This window comes from Panthera uncia, chromosome E1, assembly GCF_023721935.1.
Source record: "Panthera uncia isolate 11264 chromosome E1, Puncia_PCG_1.0, whole genome shotgun sequence".
Lineage (NCBI taxonomy): Eukaryota > Metazoa > Chordata > Mammalia > Carnivora > Felidae > Panthera > Panthera uncia.
The window spans coordinates 8,082,050-8,097,589 of NC_064814.1; the positions used below are offsets into that span (position 1 = coordinate 8,082,050).

General features: G+C 54.3%; 1 protein-coding gene and 2 long non-coding RNA genes across 3 annotated transcripts; 2 read left to right on the plus strand and 1 right to left on the minus strand.

Annotated features, from left to right (window-relative positions):
* The first annotated feature begins 8,463 nt into the window (after positions 1–8,463).
* LOC125927317 (uncharacterized) lies at positions 8,464–9,999 on the plus strand. The gene is made up of 2 exons (XR_007459295.1): positions 8,464–8,745; positions 9,550–9,999. It is a non-coding gene; the product is annotated as an uncharacterized LOC125927317 (long non-coding RNA).
* A 531-nt stretch (positions 10,000–10,530) lies between these two features.
* Positions 10,531–14,726, minus strand: LOC125927318 (uncharacterized). The gene is made up of 2 exons (XR_007459296.1): positions 14,418–14,726; positions 10,531–10,808 (listed from the first exon to the last, which is right to left on the minus strand). It is a non-coding gene; the product is annotated as an uncharacterized LOC125927318 (long non-coding RNA).
* Positions 11,784–14,019, plus strand: HOXB3 (homeobox B3). Its single transcript, XM_049637513.1, has 2 exons — positions 11,784–12,312; positions 13,188–14,019. Exons 1-2 carry the CDS (start codon positions 11,865–11,867, stop codon positions 14,012–14,014), a joined length of 1,275 nt encoding a protein of 424 aa, XP_049493470.1. The 5' UTR covers positions 11,784–11,864; the 3' UTR covers positions 14,015–14,019.
* Positions 14,727–15,540: the final 814 nt, after the last annotated feature.

Below are 15,540 nucleotides of genomic sequence, written 5' to 3' on the forward strand. Positions count from 1 at the left end.
GGGGCGGGGAGGGGGCGAGCGCTTCCGGGCCTCTCCCCGCGCCGCCGGCCGCTCCGGGGGCCGCCGGGGTCTGCACCAGCGCGATGCGGCCGGCTGCGGCCGGGGCGCCCCAGCCGGGGCCGAGGGACCCGGGCCTGGCAGTCGGCTCCCGCGCGTCCGCTGCTCCCGGCCGCCCGCGGCCTGCGCCCTAGCGGGAGTCCGCCCAGGTAAGTGGGGGTGCGCAGCCCCGCGGCCCAGCGCGGGGAGTGTGGGGCGGGGGGAGGTCCGGCTAAGGGTGTGCGTGTGGGGCGGCCGAGACCCCAGCTCCTAGGTCTCTCTCCTGGTTCGGGAAAGAGGCTGGATCCGAATCGTGGCAGACAAAGATGTGAGCACCTTAAAGAGGCGGGTGGGTGGGTGCTAAGGGCGTAGAGGGACCCGGGTGTGCAGGGCAATGTGGAGGAATGTGGGGCTGTTCGCCGCCCCGCCGCGGGTGTGTGGACGGGAGCCGGGTTAGGGGATGTGGGGGGGGGCTCTCCGGCTTAGGAAGGGAGTGTTGGAGGCTGGGGAGGGTTTTCCAGGGGAGCCGGAAGCTGTGGGTTGTGGAGGAAATGTGGGGGCATCTCCTAGAGTTGGGGGGACAGCTGGGCCCTGCTCCCACAGTCCAGCTGCCATCCTGGTGAGCCTTTTAGCACCTGGCGGGTTATTTGAAGCCGAAACTACAAGGGGTTGCGGTGAGGCCGGGTGTTAAACTGAGAAGGTAGGAGAGGGGGTGATTTATGGCTTCAGAGAAGCTATGTTTACTCCGGGACTGCTCTGGAAACCAAAAACCAAACAGAGCAGAGGCGGGAGGAGCCCCTCTCCTTGTAGTGGGAGACGATGCCAGGCTCACTGGCTGGGATTTATTTTCCCAGATGTGGGGAGATGGTGGGAACCGTCCCTTTGCAGGCGCAGGATGCGGTGGGTCTGTGTGATGCAGAAGGAGAGTGTGCAAGCGTGCACACGTGGAGGTGTGTTTGTGTATTGTGTGAGAGCGTCCGCACACTGGGGCACACGTGCGCTCGGGCTGGGGTCTGTGGGGGTACAGCATCGCCTTGGGAGTGGGCACACAGGGAGCTGGGAGGGAGGCTCCGTGTTCTCTGGTCCTGGTACTCTGTGATGTGATAGCTCTTTCCGCGCTTTGCTGCCCCGTCCTCTCACCGTGCTCCCCCCACCCCTGCCCCCTGCCCCGTGCTTTCTTTCCTCCCACAGCCACATGCAGCACAGTCCACTTGGCCTGGTCCCTGGCCCCTCTGTGCCATCTGCCCACGCTGCCTGATCTTCCCTTTGAACCTTTAACTTTGCTATGGGAGACTAAGGAATTAGTGAGCATGGCTGCATGGAGAGGGGGGAGGGGAGCGGGAGAGAAGAAAAAGGCCTGGGGTGGTAGCCGAGATCGGTGCTTGGACACTGGGCCTTGGCAGGCTTGAGTTCACCATTACTTCTCCAATTCTCCCGAAGCCTCTGCTTGGGAAGGGACAAGTGAGCACAAAGTGGAACAGAGGAAGGGAGCCATGCAGGATGCTGGGGGGTGGGGAGAGAAATATTTTGACCCCAGATAGTTATGTCCTCAGGCCAACTGGTGGCTCTTGCATTTCTTTCTAGAAGCCTGGCTTTGCCTGGAAATTGTTTTGCATTAAATTTTCTCAGCCGCAGAATTATCTTTCCTCGCCTCCAGCTAAACTTGCATTTTTCCACCAGACACTTGGGCCCCGCACCAATGAAATCTGAGAGGAAGCGGCTGGGCCCTAAGTGGCCGTAATTTAATTGATTTTATCATAAATCATCAACTTGATGAAGAACCCGAGGTTTCAGTGAAGTAAATTGATATTAATGGGAGTTTCTTGAAATGCAAACTCCGCTGCATTGTTGGGGCATCTCGAGCTGGGGAGGTGGATTTCATGTGTCCCAAGAGCAGAGAGCCTGGACCTGGAACCCGTGTTAGGGGGTTAGGGGCATTAGGGGGTCAGGAAAGCAAGCTGGGGGGGGTGCTGCCAGAGGGCCTGTTTCTGTGAGGGAGCGAGGCAAAGAATGGAACTTTCTTGGGGAGGGAGCAGAATCTGACTCTGAACCCTGCTGGTCATCTTGGGAATGCTGGTCTCCAACTGGGGGGGGGGGGGGGGGGCATTTGGGGAGGCTGGTAGTTGTGTGGGCAGAGTTGGGGGTCGGGTGAGAAAGCCAGGCTGGTACAATGGGTGCATTGACTCCTGGTTAAAAATTGCCAGGTCAAAGCCTTCCCCTTCTAATTATACAAATTAATTATTTACTGCTCAGGTTGCTGTCCAAAAATAGCACTTTTGATTTGGTGATGAAGGTAGACAACCACCCCCCCACACACACGCACAACACACACACACAGAAAAGCGGTTAAAACCGTGCATGAGCCTCTGTGGGGGCAAGGACAACCAGGAGTGGGGTGGGGGCTGGGCAGTGGGGGTGTCCCATTTAAATCCCAAGAAGAAATATTCTGCTTTTGCCAGAGATGGTGCCCATTATTGTCTGAACTCAGTTTACTACTGCGCAATAATGGTCATTCGCTTTCACGTTAGCGCACAGAGAACCACAAGCTGTCAGTCCAAAAAAGGACCTTAGAGATCATTTAAACCCAATCCCTCCCCTCCACACATGTTCTCTAACTTTATAGAGGGGACACTGAGGCCCCAGGAGTTCACTGCTTCAGAGCACATAGCCAATCTGGAATGCCTAGAAGCCTAGCCTCCCAACTGCTACACCTATGCCAAATTTTTAGACAAACCACTTCCTGGCTCTGAGCCTCAGTGTCCCTGTCTGTAACAGTAGCAGGGGTAGGACAGGACAGTGTCTGAGTTCTCCCTAGGTGTAACCTTGGGTAGCTCTCTAGTGCTTGGGGTCCTGAGAGCATCTGGGTATAGAAGTTACTGCACACGCTTATTTGCAATATACAGGGAGTTTGTATTCACCCAGAGCAGTGGATAGTTACTCAGACTGGCTCTAGGAAATCTATTAGAATCTGGACCATTCTTCCTCTTGAAGGTGTCTTTATTCTCAGCAGAGAAGCCCAGGCTGAGAGCAATAGAAACAGAAGGCAGTGGAGAGGGGCTGGCTAGCTGGGTTGGACTGGGATTGGCATTTGGGGGTGAGGGGCTAAGGAAGAGGAGGGTTCCCCTCACAGAGCAAGGCATTTTCCTTGACAGGCACCGGGCTGAGGCTGGAGCTGTTCAAATTTCAGCTTTTGAAATTCTTCCTACTCCAGCCCAAAGACTGAATTATGGTTTCAGAATTTAGATTCTGTAATGGTAGGCCACTGTCTGTCCCCCAGCCTCACTCTGACCCCAGGGCCTTTGAGCCCTCTCTTTTTGGGAGACACACACAGGGTGCCACAGCACTGTATCAGGTCTTCTCCCCGGGGCAGCCAAGACAGGAGGCTTATGAGGTGGATGAGCCCCTGCCCTATTCTTTTTTTTTTTTTTTAATTTTTAAAATGTTTTTATTTATTTTTGAGACAGAGAGAGACAGAGCATGAGCAGGGGAGGGGCAGAGAGAGAGGGAGACACAGAATCTGAAGCAGGCTCCAGGCCCTGAGCTGTCAGCACAGAGCCTGACACGCGGGGCTCGAACTCACGGACTGGACTGTGAGATCATGACCTGAGCTGAAGTCAGACGCTCAGTCGGATGCTCAACTGACTGAGCCACCCAGGCGCTCCACCCCCTGCCTTATTCTTGCTCTTGTCTTCATCTCTTTTCCCAACTGAAAGTAGATAATATTCAAAAGAGGAGAGGGCTTCTCAGAAGTTGCATAGTTGTGAGAGGGAGATTTCTTATAGGGTCAGGGATATGGGAGGCCAGCAGGGGACCAGAGGTTTCCAGACTGCCTTGGGAAGTGTGGCCAGGTACATGAGTTCTGATGGAGGAGTGAGAAGAGATGGGCAGAACTCTTTGGGGTTCTGGAAATCAGAAGCTCTGTTTTGAGAGGTGGGGGGCGGGGACTCAAAGGGCTGGCAGGTCCAGACTCTGGCCCTATCCTATTCTGACTCGGGGGGTTTATATTTGGAGGCAATTGGGAAGGCCTTCCGCTGATTGGTCATTAATCCGGTGAGTTATTGTCTGCTAAACAGAGGTCACAGGGAGAGAGACATCCAATCTGTCAGGAGAGACCTGCGCAGTCGCTGGCAGCAGGCTGGGCCCCTGTCCTCTCTTGCCTGCCTCTCCCTCCCTTCCCCAGCAGCCCACCTCCTCCCCAAGCTGTCCAAGATTCGCCCTTCTCCCTCTTGCCTTCTCCGGGCTGCCCACCTTTGTCTTGACACCCGCCAGCGTGGGGGGTTGCCAGGCCGGGACTGAGCTTCCAGATGCGGCGGGGACCCCGGATTCAGAACGGGTTGTTGAGCCCCCAGGGCGCCCGCCTGCCCCGGACTCCAGCCTCAGCCCCGTGGCACCTCCATCGGCTCCGTATGGTCAGCGCATTCAGGCGGCCTCCGTGGTCACCGGGACACTTTGCGAACCCACGTGGCTGCCCCCCCCCCCTTTTTTTCCTGCTTCCGCCTCGCGCCCCTACACTTTCGGGGCAGAGAGAACAGAGCTTGCCTTTTTCTTCTCCGACCGTACTCCGTCTTCTTTCAATCCCGGCTTCCGCTGAGCCGGGTCTACACTGGCCTCCGCGGAGGCACCGAATCTTCTCCTGCCCCGTTTCCCCTTTGTTTCCTCCCGCAAGGGCATCTTAGAGAGGTGGGGGTTGGGAATCCACAAACCAAGAGCCATCTTCATTAGCAATTTAATTTTACAACCGCCAGCTTTGAAATCTTTATTAATATTCAAGAAGAGATGGACATTCGGGTGTGTGTGTGTGTGTGTGTGTGAACTTCACACGAGTCCGCAGCGGCCACAAAGTTGGGACAGTGAAGCTGGAAGAGTGTGGGACCCGGAGCCCAGACAGGACCAGAAAGAAACAGATCTCGAATCGCTTGGCTCCCCCGCTCCCAGGTCCTCCGCTTCTCAGTGAGCCGGGGGTTGGTTGAGCTGGGGGCCAGATCCTTGGTCACCCCAAAGCTGAAACCAGAAATCGATTTTAAAGGAGCCAGCCATTTTGTCCTTATTGAGAGGAGAATTTTCGTTTGCTCTTTAATGGGTTTTATTGGGCGGGGGGAGAGAAAGAGACATGATCCCTCTAAGGCCTGGGAGGGTGGGCGCCAGGAATGGCTTAAAGAGGTTTAAAGTGCTCCTTGTCCCCTGATATTGAGTAGGGATTAGGAATGGAGGTGGGGAGTGCTGTAGGGAGTGGAAGAGGAAACTATGCCCATGAAGGGGGCTCTTCTTTCTAATATTTACCTTTATTATTAATTTCTGCCTTTGTTAGATTATCATAAAATCTGTCCTCATCTTTTCTCGAGTTTTCCTTTTCAATTTCTCTCTCACACACGCACACGGTAAGTTGCCCAAGTTTCCCTTCTTGGGTCCAGGAAGAAACTGGTCACTCCTCTCTCTGGTCTGCCCCTAACTCACCACTGTGTTGTCAGGAGTGAGAAACTCCTCTCCCCTGTCTTTTTCTAGACTCTGATCTTCCCTCACACCCCTCTGATGTCTCCTACTCCGAGTCCCCTGGCCCAGCTCCTCACTGCCCTGCCTTTGCCCACCCAGTGGAATGGGTGCCGGCCAGGCTGCCTCTTTACCATCAGCCTCCCATCTCCCAGCCCCGATCAGGGGCAACCGGCCCGCCAGAAATCTCCAAGAAAGGAAGGAAAAAGGCAAGAAAGAAACCAAACTGGGATCTAATTGCCTCCCAAGCATTTCAAATGGACTTTGTTCTCCAGGTTTAATAAGAAGCCCCCACTCCATCTCTTACCGCATTTGGGGGGTGCGTGTCTTCTGAAAGTTTTCTCCAGGTTAGCTTTCTCCAGCCCCAGTCCTCTTTCTCGCCCCCATCCCACCGTGCCCCAGCTCCTTGTGCCACCAGAAGGGACCACAATGAGTTGAGGAGGCTCTGGGAGGGGAGGGGTCCGCTACTGTCTGGGGAAAGCATCGCAGCCCCAGTCTCACAGGCCCGCCTTGGGCTGGGTGCCCTCTAGGCTCTCTTTTATTCCTTGAGGCAAAGCTGTGCAGCCCCATAGCCACCAGGCTCTCCTCTTCTTTCAATTTTGCAATGACCTTCTCTAGCCAGTGGTAGCAACAGCTAGGAGAGCTGGAGGGTCTGAGGTCCATTTTCGACTTTTAATTTGGGGGAGTCAGAGAAAAGACCCAAAGGTGCTGGTTCCCTTAAGCCTCTGGAAGCCTCCCTGGGCTGAGTCCCCAACCCACCAGGCCCAAAGCTACATAGGTACCAACACTGTAGGCCCCTAACCAGGGTCTAGAAATCTCAGGACAGGCTCTGTGCAGCCACGTACACAGGCAGCCCTAATGGCTCTCTTTGAGGGTCCTGGCTTGAGCCGCAGCATCGGCTCTGGCTTGAGCATTTTCTTTTCTTGGTACTACTGATAAACAGAAAAATGGCCCCCACCCTTCATCCTCATGCACACCCCCCCCCCTTCCTTCAGCCACCAGCTCTCTAGGCAGGTGGTAGTAGGGTCCTTGGGGCATCACAGTGGGAGGTTCTGCATGTGGCTCCTGTTGCTGGAGGGCAGGGAGGCCATGGGTCCCATCCACCCCGTTCAGCAAGGCCCCCCAAAACTGGCTGCTCCAGCCCATGAAAACTGACTTAGCAGGGCCGGAAGAGGTAGGAGCTGGAGGAGGCCCTGGGAGAATAGGACCCTTTCTCAGCCCAAAACAGAGCTTGTAAGTGGGGAGCAATATGGTGTGAGGGGAGCTTTGCCAGACACAGCCACCCTCTCCCGGAGGGGGACAATAGCTGGAACCATCTCTCACCTTTGTTCTCCCAGTCCCATCTCCTCTGGTGCGTCCAGATGGGAGAAGGCAAAAGCCAAGCATTCTAACCAGGAGGTCACAAGGTAGTGGCTGGCTCTGTCTACTCCAAGTTAAGAGAACAAGTTTTCCAAGCTGCCTTTGTAGAAACGAGAGACTCTCTGCGTTCTATTTCATCCCCTAAGTCCCGACTCAGCAGTTAGGCAGAGTTGCAAACACTCCTGCTTTGGGAAATGTCCTGGTCTTCTTTTTTGTCTCTTTCCTCCAGCGGGAATGGCTCTCCCCACCCCCGCCCCAAATCTGCAGACACCTACATTCTTGGCTCTTGTCTCCCTCCTACAGGCCTCCTTGCCTTTTCCTGCCCTTCTAAAACACACCCTAAGAAAAGTTTAGCTTTTGTAGTCTTCCTCATTTGTGCCAAGAGTCATAAATCTTGCAGAGCTAAGAGAAACAAACAGGTTTGTTCGGAACAATACTAATAACCACCCTTCTCTTCTGCCAGCGCATTTAAGATGAAGCCATTTTGGTAGTTCTTCTCACCTTCTCAGAAGTACAAATGTCCTTATCACCTCTTAGCCCCTTCTGCCTATCCCGAGGTGAGAATCTTAACAGAAACTTCTCTGTTAAGTTCTTACAGCCTCTCTATTGCCAGCCGTGTCTGGAGCTCGAGCTAAACAGAGTCCCCCTTTTGTCACCCTCTCCTCAACCCCCCTCCTGCTGCAAGATGGTCTGGATTTTTAAAATAATCACTCACCGCTTGTTGTCTGTTCTCAAAAAAGGGGGGGTGTTTTTTAAAAAACGTCTGGCTGTCCCCCCTACCAGTTGGAAACTGGGCCTGGAGACTTGCAGGGAGAGAAGAGGAGTAGGGAGGGTGTGGGGGAAGAGAAGAGACAGACTGGGAGACTGGGGGGGGGGGGAGCCAGGGTGAGAGGGCGGGAGACCCAGCCACCAGTCCCAGAGGAGTGAAACTACTTTAAAAAAAAAAAAAAAAAAAGCCTTGGTGTTGCCATTGCCAATGAATGCAGAGAGGCACCCGGCACCCCCACCCCCAGACACCTTGGGTGCCTTTGACTAGGCCTCCCCACCTACTTCTCAGTTAGCATAATGGCTTATTAGTGGGGTGTGGGGCGGGAGGGGGGGGGAGCTGTGAACTCCACCAGCTTTCCCTTGCCTGTGCTCTCCTCTTCCTCCCCCGCCAAAATCTCAATTTAAAAATTTACCTGTTCTTTAAACAAACAAACAAACAAACAAACAAACAAACAAGCATCTCTGCCTTCTTTCCTTTCTCACTTTTTTTTCCGGGGGGGGGGGCGTTAAAAAATTTCCCCCGCCCCCATCACCACCACCACCTTCCCTCCTTATCTGGCATCTAAGCTTACTAAAGGGGGAGTGGTGGGGGGTGTGTGTGAGCTTGTGTGTGTGTGTGAGTGTGTGTGTGAGTGTGTGTGTGTGTGTGTGTTTTTTTTTTTTTTTTTTTCCCTGTGCAAAAGCAGAGGCCATTGTTACGGAGAGTAGGGCGTACCAGTCTTGTAGGGCAACCACACTGTGGCGGCTTGGCCAAGCCGGAGCCCGGAGCTGGATTCTCAGCGAGCTGAGCCGCTCCAGCACCTTTCGGTCTTCTTCTATTTTTTTCCCCCGCTCCCCCACCCCCCTCCCTCCTGCGCACCCCCGCTCCTAAGCCGAGTGAATTGAAGCGGACGCCGCGCGGCTCCACCGGCCGCTCTGCCCCTCGGGCTCCCCAGCCGGGGTGGCTACTGGGGGGGGGGGGGGCGACGCAGCTTTAAACAGTGGTCTTTTTTTCCTTTGCCTTCAAGGAGGGGAGATTTCTCGCCTGCCGCTCGCGCTGGGGCTCGATGTGAATATATATTATGTCTGCCTGTTCTCCCCTCGTCGGTGGCTAAGGTAAGCTGGACTGAAATAGGCTATCAGTTTGTGAATGGCGGAGAGTATGTCTCAATGATTTATGGCCCATATGACTCCAATCTCGGTTCAAGAAGAGTTCACAAGCTTTAAGCTTCCTTCCACGCAGCGACTCTCCTCTCCTCTCCTCTCTCTCTCTCTCCCTCTCTCTCTCTCCCTCCCCCTCCCTCCCTCCCTCCCTCTCCCTCTCTCTCTCTCTCCCTCTCTCCCTCTCCCTTCTTGCTTCTCTCCTTTTCTCCTCTTTTTTCTTTCAGCAGCCAGAGCCAGAGCTGAATTTCCCCCCGGCTGCTAAGAAGAGCCTAAGCTTTCTCTCCTTTCCTTTCTTGTTCTTTTATTTTTCTTCCTTCCACTAATTTTTTTTTTTTTTTAAGTCCTGGAAGGTGGCCTATCCCCTCTCTCTGGGCTTCCCCAGCTATTGTTACTGTCCTCGGCTCTTTTCAGGGGTGTGCCTGGACAGGTGGGGTTCTTGGGGTGGCTCACCGCCCTCCTCCAACGAGACCCTGGGGGGAAGCCGGGAGCCACCATCTCCCTCCCTCCCTCTCTCCCGAGAAGCCATATGGAGCTTGGATTTTTCCAACATGGAGGCAAGGGAAATAGACATGTTTGGCTTGGTAGAGCTGCTCCCCACCCCCTCTTCTCCTGGATCCCCAGATCTCAGATCCCCTCAGCACCTTCACCTCTTCTCAGTGTCCCACCAGCCAGGCCTCTGCGCCCTCCGGTCGATCCGGGCCTGGCAAAGTCCCAGAGCGGAGTTGCTAAGGCGCCTTTTAATTCGGTTACCTCCAGCGCCCAAACTTGCTGCCCTCCGCCCGGTGTGCTTGGAACCTGCCGCCGCTAGCCGTTGAGGCGTCCTGAACGCTTTCTCTTCGCCTCCTTGGGCCAGCATAGCTAGTCACCAGCCACCGCGGCAGCAGTGGCCGAGACAGCCCGGAGGCGGCAGCCAGGGGCTAGCTCTGTCCACAAACCTCCCGGCCCTTTCTCGCCGCCAGCGGAGTCTCCATTCTTTCCTGTTACGTCTCTGGCTTCTCCGCTTCCCACACTCGCCTGGCCTCTGTCCTGCGATGGTTTGCAGGTTTATTGCAGGGGGAACGACAGGAATTTCGGCCCCAGGCGTCTAGTCAGATTATTGCTTTATCATCATCATCACCATCATCATCATCATCATCATCATCATTACTGCTGTAACAATCATTTAGACTAAATAAAGCCAGGGCCCAGCCAGCCAACCCCTTCCAACGTTTTTATTTCATTCTCTTCTCTATTAATAACAAACTCAACTGATGCCTGTTAATTAATTCCCCCTTCATCCAGGGCTGCTCTGAAGCTAATTTTGGTTAAATCATCAGAGGCTAATGGTAATAATAATAAAGGGATTGGGTCAGCCTGGTCAATTGAACTCCAGTTCTCCTCCCTGGAAGGACCTGCTGTTTGCAGACCCATGTGTATTTCCCAGAAACAAATTCTTCCCAGAAACCAATCGGAACTCAGGGCTCCCCGGCTCCCTTTTGAATGTGTATCTGTGCCATTAAGAAGGGGATTTATGTGTGGGAGGGACTTCTTCACCTGCACTCCTTTTATTTTATTTGCCTATTTTTAGTTTTCTTTGGGGTTGAACAGCTGGGCTGAATGAGATTTAAGTAGTCTAAACTCACATGTCAGAAGAGAGGGTCACTCTGGAGGTTTTATGAAATGTGATGATGAGAAATTGGGGAAGACAGGGAGGAAAAAAAATGCAGTCAGAACTCTTAGAAGAAATATACAAAATCCTATGACAGCACGAACCTTTATTTTTTTTTCTGCACAGTTTTAAGCGTTTGCATTAAAATAATGATTTTTTTTTTTTGCCTCAGAAAACTTCAGTAAACAAGGTACCCTGTTTCCAACCCAGAGAATAATATTGTTCTAATTGCTCTGTGGACTTTTTTTCCTTTGGGAGAAGATGTCCTCAGTTAGGAAGTACTTTTGCGTCTCTTGGTAGTAAAGTCCAGCAGTTATCCAGTTTTTCTCTCTTCTTTTCTTCTTTTGGGGAAATCAAAGGACACAGACTGTCAAGGAAAGGGTGGGAAAAAATTAGGTCTGATGAAAAAAATGGAGTGGGGAAAGACCTGGGCCAAATGGTCACTGCACCAATCCGTCTGGCCAGGGAAATAGAAACAATCCTGCTCCATTTGGGGGCCCCATGGGGGCCGCTAGCTGCTAGCTGCTGGGTCCCAGACTTGGCTGAGCAAAGACTCAGACTGGAGGTGGTGGTCCCTCCAGGGCCAGGGAGGAGGCTTGGTTCTGCTGGCTCTGGAGGTTAAAAACGTTCAGGAAGTTTCTAGGTCAGGCTGTTGTTGTCTTCTTCGTGAGGTGGGTAGGGAAAGAGAGGATCCCTCGCAGGAGAAGGTTCCCTGCTCAACTTGCTTCCCCTTCCTGTCTCTTTTGGAGATCCTTGGGGTTTTTTTCTCCAGGCTAGACTCTGCTTGGGTGACAGACCTAGATGGACCTGGAGGGAGGCAAAGACAGCAGGCAGGAGGCCTCTCAGCTCACAGGAGGGTGTTGATGATGTTTTTATTTTGGAGTCTCCTAGTCCCCCCCCCCCCTCCTTGAGCCACCCTATCCCAGAGTTAGTAGGGGGAGATAGGGAGAGGGAGGAGGAGAGGTCAGGGACTAGCTTGCAGGCAGGAAAGAAGCAATGGCCTTCCAGTAGTAAGATTGTATACCTAGGCAGTCCCCGAAGGAGTAGAATCCTTATTTTTGAAGTGGAAAAAAAATTTTTTTTTTTAATTAAAGCACTGAAATAAGAAAAATCCATTTCAGGTCAGGAAAGTGGCCTCAGCATCTGCTTTGAAGATGTTGGGGTCGGGGAGAAGAAAAAACCCTATTGATGTCAGTTCCCTTTTCAGCTCCTAAGATGGATTCGAGCCCCAGTCCTCTTCTCCCCCTTGTGTCTCTTCTCTCACCCCACAGGTCAGCAGCTCCCAACGGACTCGGGAGGAGGGGGGCAGAAAGGGGAGGGGGGGGGTCCGGCGCCTCACGTGACCCCCGCGGGTGCCAATGTCCGGTCGTGAGGGTATCAGGCTCTTGCAAGTTGCCACCCACTGCCCGGGCCTCGCCCAGCGATGCAGAAAGCCACCTACTACGACAACGCCGCGGCAGCACTCTTCGGAGGCTACTCCTCGTACCCTGGCAGCAATGGCTTCGGCTACGAAGGTCCCCCCCAACCCCCCTTTCAGGCCGCCACGCACCTGGAGGGCGACTACCAGCGCTCGGCGTGCTCCTTGCAGTCCCTGGGCAACGCCGCCCCGCATGCCAAGAGCAAGGAGCTCAACGGCAGCTGCATGAGGCCCGGCCTGGCCCCCGAGCCCCTGCCCGCCCCGCCCGGCTCACCCCCGCCCAGCGCCGCACCTACCAGTACCACTAGCAACAGCAATAATGGGGGCGGGCCCAGCAAAACCGGCACCCCCAAGTGCGTTCCTGGCTCCAACTCCACCCTCACCAAACAGATATTCCCCTGGATGAAAGAGTCAAGGCAAACGTCCAAGCTGAAAAACAGCTCCCCCGGCACAGGTACCAGCTCTCTGCCTTCCTCGTCGTCAGCTTTTGTCCAGGCCAGGAATGTCACTGTTATTCTAGCACCCAGCCCCTAGGCGCCCAGGCGGCGGCCGGGGAACAATATCAGGTGGCGGCCCTGCAGCGGCGCTTTTCCCTTAGCCCCCACCACCTGATGACCCCTGACCCCGCCAACACCCTCTCCCTCCAGCCACCCTTCACCTGAGCTGCCGAGAGCTCCAGAAGGCCAGGCGCTCGGACTCAGCCCTTTGCAAGGCCGCAGAGGCACGAGACGCTGCCAGTAGACGCAGAGTCGTCAACGATTGATTATTATTAAGTATGATTACTGTGGGTATTAATCACAATCGCTCGGGCCGCCCGGGGTCCCGGCCTCCAGGCAAGGCAGCCTCTTGGAGCCACACTTCCGCGCCCTGCCCCCGAATGTTCAGATTCCCCCAGGGGTTCTCCTCGGCCGCCCACCTAGTCCACAGGACCCCGGCGGCAGGAAGTTTGTGTGTGTGTGTGTGTGGGGGGGGGGGGATGTCTTCCCAGAACCTGGAGTTGGTGATGGGGGAAGAAAGCGCGCGCGAGAAAACCCAGCTCTAAATAAATGGCCATGCGGCTCTGTCTGCGTGACATGATCAAATTTTCATAAGCTGGGGCAGCAAGAGGAGAACAGGTCTCTTAATAAATGCCACTATTATAGAGTGTCCGCTAATGCGACGGGCGTTGGGGGGGTGGTGAGGAGGAGGCGGGGACGAGAAGGGGAGGGCGGCGGGGGCTCCGAGTCCAGGCCTGGATTTATTAAGAAACCATGCATTCAATTTCGGCGTGTTCAGTAATTATCTTTTATTTCATTTTGTCCCCTTCCCACCCCTCCCCCTCGGATCCAGCGGAGGGCTGCGGCGGCGGCGGAGGCGGCGGCAGTGGTGGCGGCGGGGGCGGCGGCGGGGGAGGGGACAAGAGCCCCCCGGGGTCGGCGGCGTCCAAGCGCGCGCGGACGGCGTACACGAGCGCGCAGCTGGTGGAGCTGGAGAAGGAGTTCCACTTCAACCGCTACCTGTGCCGGCCGCGCCGCGTGGAGATGGCCAACCTGCTGAACCTCAGCGAGCGGCAGATCAAGATCTGGTTCCAGAACCGGCGCATGAAGTACAAGAAGGACCAGAAGGCCAAGGGCCTGGCCTCGTCGTCCGGGGGCCCCTCCCCTGCCGGCAGCCCCCCGCAACCCATGCAGTCCACGGCCGGCTTCATGAACGCCTTACACTCCATGACCCCCAGCTACGAGAGCCCGTCCCCGCCCGCCTTCGGCAAAGCCCACCAGAATGCCTACGCGCTGCCCTCCAACTACCAGCCCCCTCTCAAAGGCTGCGGCGCCCCGCAGAAGTACCCCCCGACTCCGGCGGCCGATTACGAGCCCCACGTCCTCCAAGCCAACGGGGGCGCCTATGGGACGCCCACCATGCAGGGCAGCCCCGTGTACGTGGGCGGGGGCGGCTACGCGGATCCGCTGCCGCCCCCTGCCGGCCCCTCCCTCTACGGCCTCAACCACCTTTCCCACCACCCCTCGGGGAACCTGGACTACAATGGGGCGCCCCCTATGGCCCCCAACCAGCACCACGGACCCTGCGATCCCCACCCTACCTACACAGACCTCTCCTCTCACCATGCGCCTCCTCCTCAGGGTAGAATCCAAGAAGCGCCCAAATTAACACACCTGTGATCGGAGAGGGGCCGGGGGGCGATGGCGGCGGAGGGTTGAGGTCTTGGGGTGGGTGAGAGCTACGAGGGGCGCGCAGGCCGTGCGCTCTGAGGGGGCAGCCTGGAGGTCTGAAATAGGGAGGCAAGGAGGCGAGAGCCACACTTGCTGCTGGGAAGACCCGGGGCTGGAGCCCCTTCCCCTCCCCCTGGCCTGAGAAGTTGCTTTGTAAGGTCCTCCAGTCCTTGTTCGGTCCGCCTGCCAACCCACTGGAGAGAAATCCACAGCCGACTGTGGAGATGATCCCCTCAACCCTAGGCCTCCAGCAATACCCAGTTAGGAGATAGGGAAACAAGGCAGAGAAGCACATTTTAAAAAGCAGACAAGATGGCTAGGCCATCACCAACCAACCAACCAACTAACTTACCTTCCATCTCTGTGAGTAATTCCTCCAAATCTTGATTTTTTTTTTCCTTGCAGTTCTCCTTTAAAAAACAAACAAAAAAAGAGAGCCCATTTCAAAACCAAGGGCCCAAAGCACGCTCCCCTCCCACTTTCCTGAAGCCTCAAGTTTCCTCCCACCCATGTGAGGTTTCTGGGGGCGCTCCCTCCATTTTTAAGCCCCATAGTTTCTGCTTTAGGACATTAATGTCTACACCCCGCCCCCATCTGTTACAGTTTTCAGAGGGCTCAGGGATGGCGAGAGATCCTGAAAGTCAGAGCTGTCTATATTATAAATATATATATATTTTTCTTTTTTGGAACGCTGGGAGGTCAGAGCAGGCAAGGTGTCAGGACTGAAGCTTTGCCCATTCTGCTGTCTCCCACCTCAGCTCCAGGACCATCCCCCTCTCTCCACAGAAAGCAATCGGGCGACACGAGGTTCTACACTTTTCTTTTCTTCTGTTGCTCTCTTGACTTAACGTGAAAACAGGGTATATTTTAACAAACTGTCTGTCCCAGGCAGGGGCTGCAGCTGGGCCTGTGCGCCTCGCTCAGCCCCCTGTCAGGACACTTTTGTTGCACTTAGAGTTTACATTTTAATGGATATAAAAACAACTGTGAGAGATGCTTGGGTCTGCAGGAGTCCGGCATCGCTCAAAAAGTGTGTGTTCTAGTGAACATTTTCATATATATTTATTGGTTATAGCCTGTTAAAATATTTTCTTTTTTTTTGTATTATTTATCCCCCCTTACATTATGTATTTATATGAGGGAAAAAAATGACAAATTGTACTTTTTTAGTATTTACTTGTTATAAAGGACGTTGTGTTTCCTGTCATGTAAAACCAGCTATTTTAGTTATTATTGTACTCTAGAAAAGAGCTGTAGATTTATGTTAAACGCGTACTTATGAGCAATTGTAATTAGTTCTAAAAGGCATGAACTCAGCTCCTATTGTCATTGTATAGTCCCGAATTCGTAGAGTTAGAGTTAATTCCCTCTCGAAACTTTCTTTGTTCTTCCGTAGTTACTTTTTTCTCACTTAAAAGGGTTGTCTGTCAAACAATTCTTGAATAAACTTTCTGTTATCAATTTTATCTTGTCCT

Bases quoted from the DNA above. Each gene is read 5' to 3' on its own strand.
- HOXB3 (XM_049637513.1), top strand. From the start codon at position 11,865: ATGCAGAAAGCCACCTACTACGACAACGCCGCGGCAGCACTCTTCGGA. The intron at 12,313-13,187 runs GTACCAGCTCTC...CCTCGGATCCAG, and splicing joins AAACAGCTCCCCCGGCACAG to CGGAGGGCTGCGGCGGCGGC.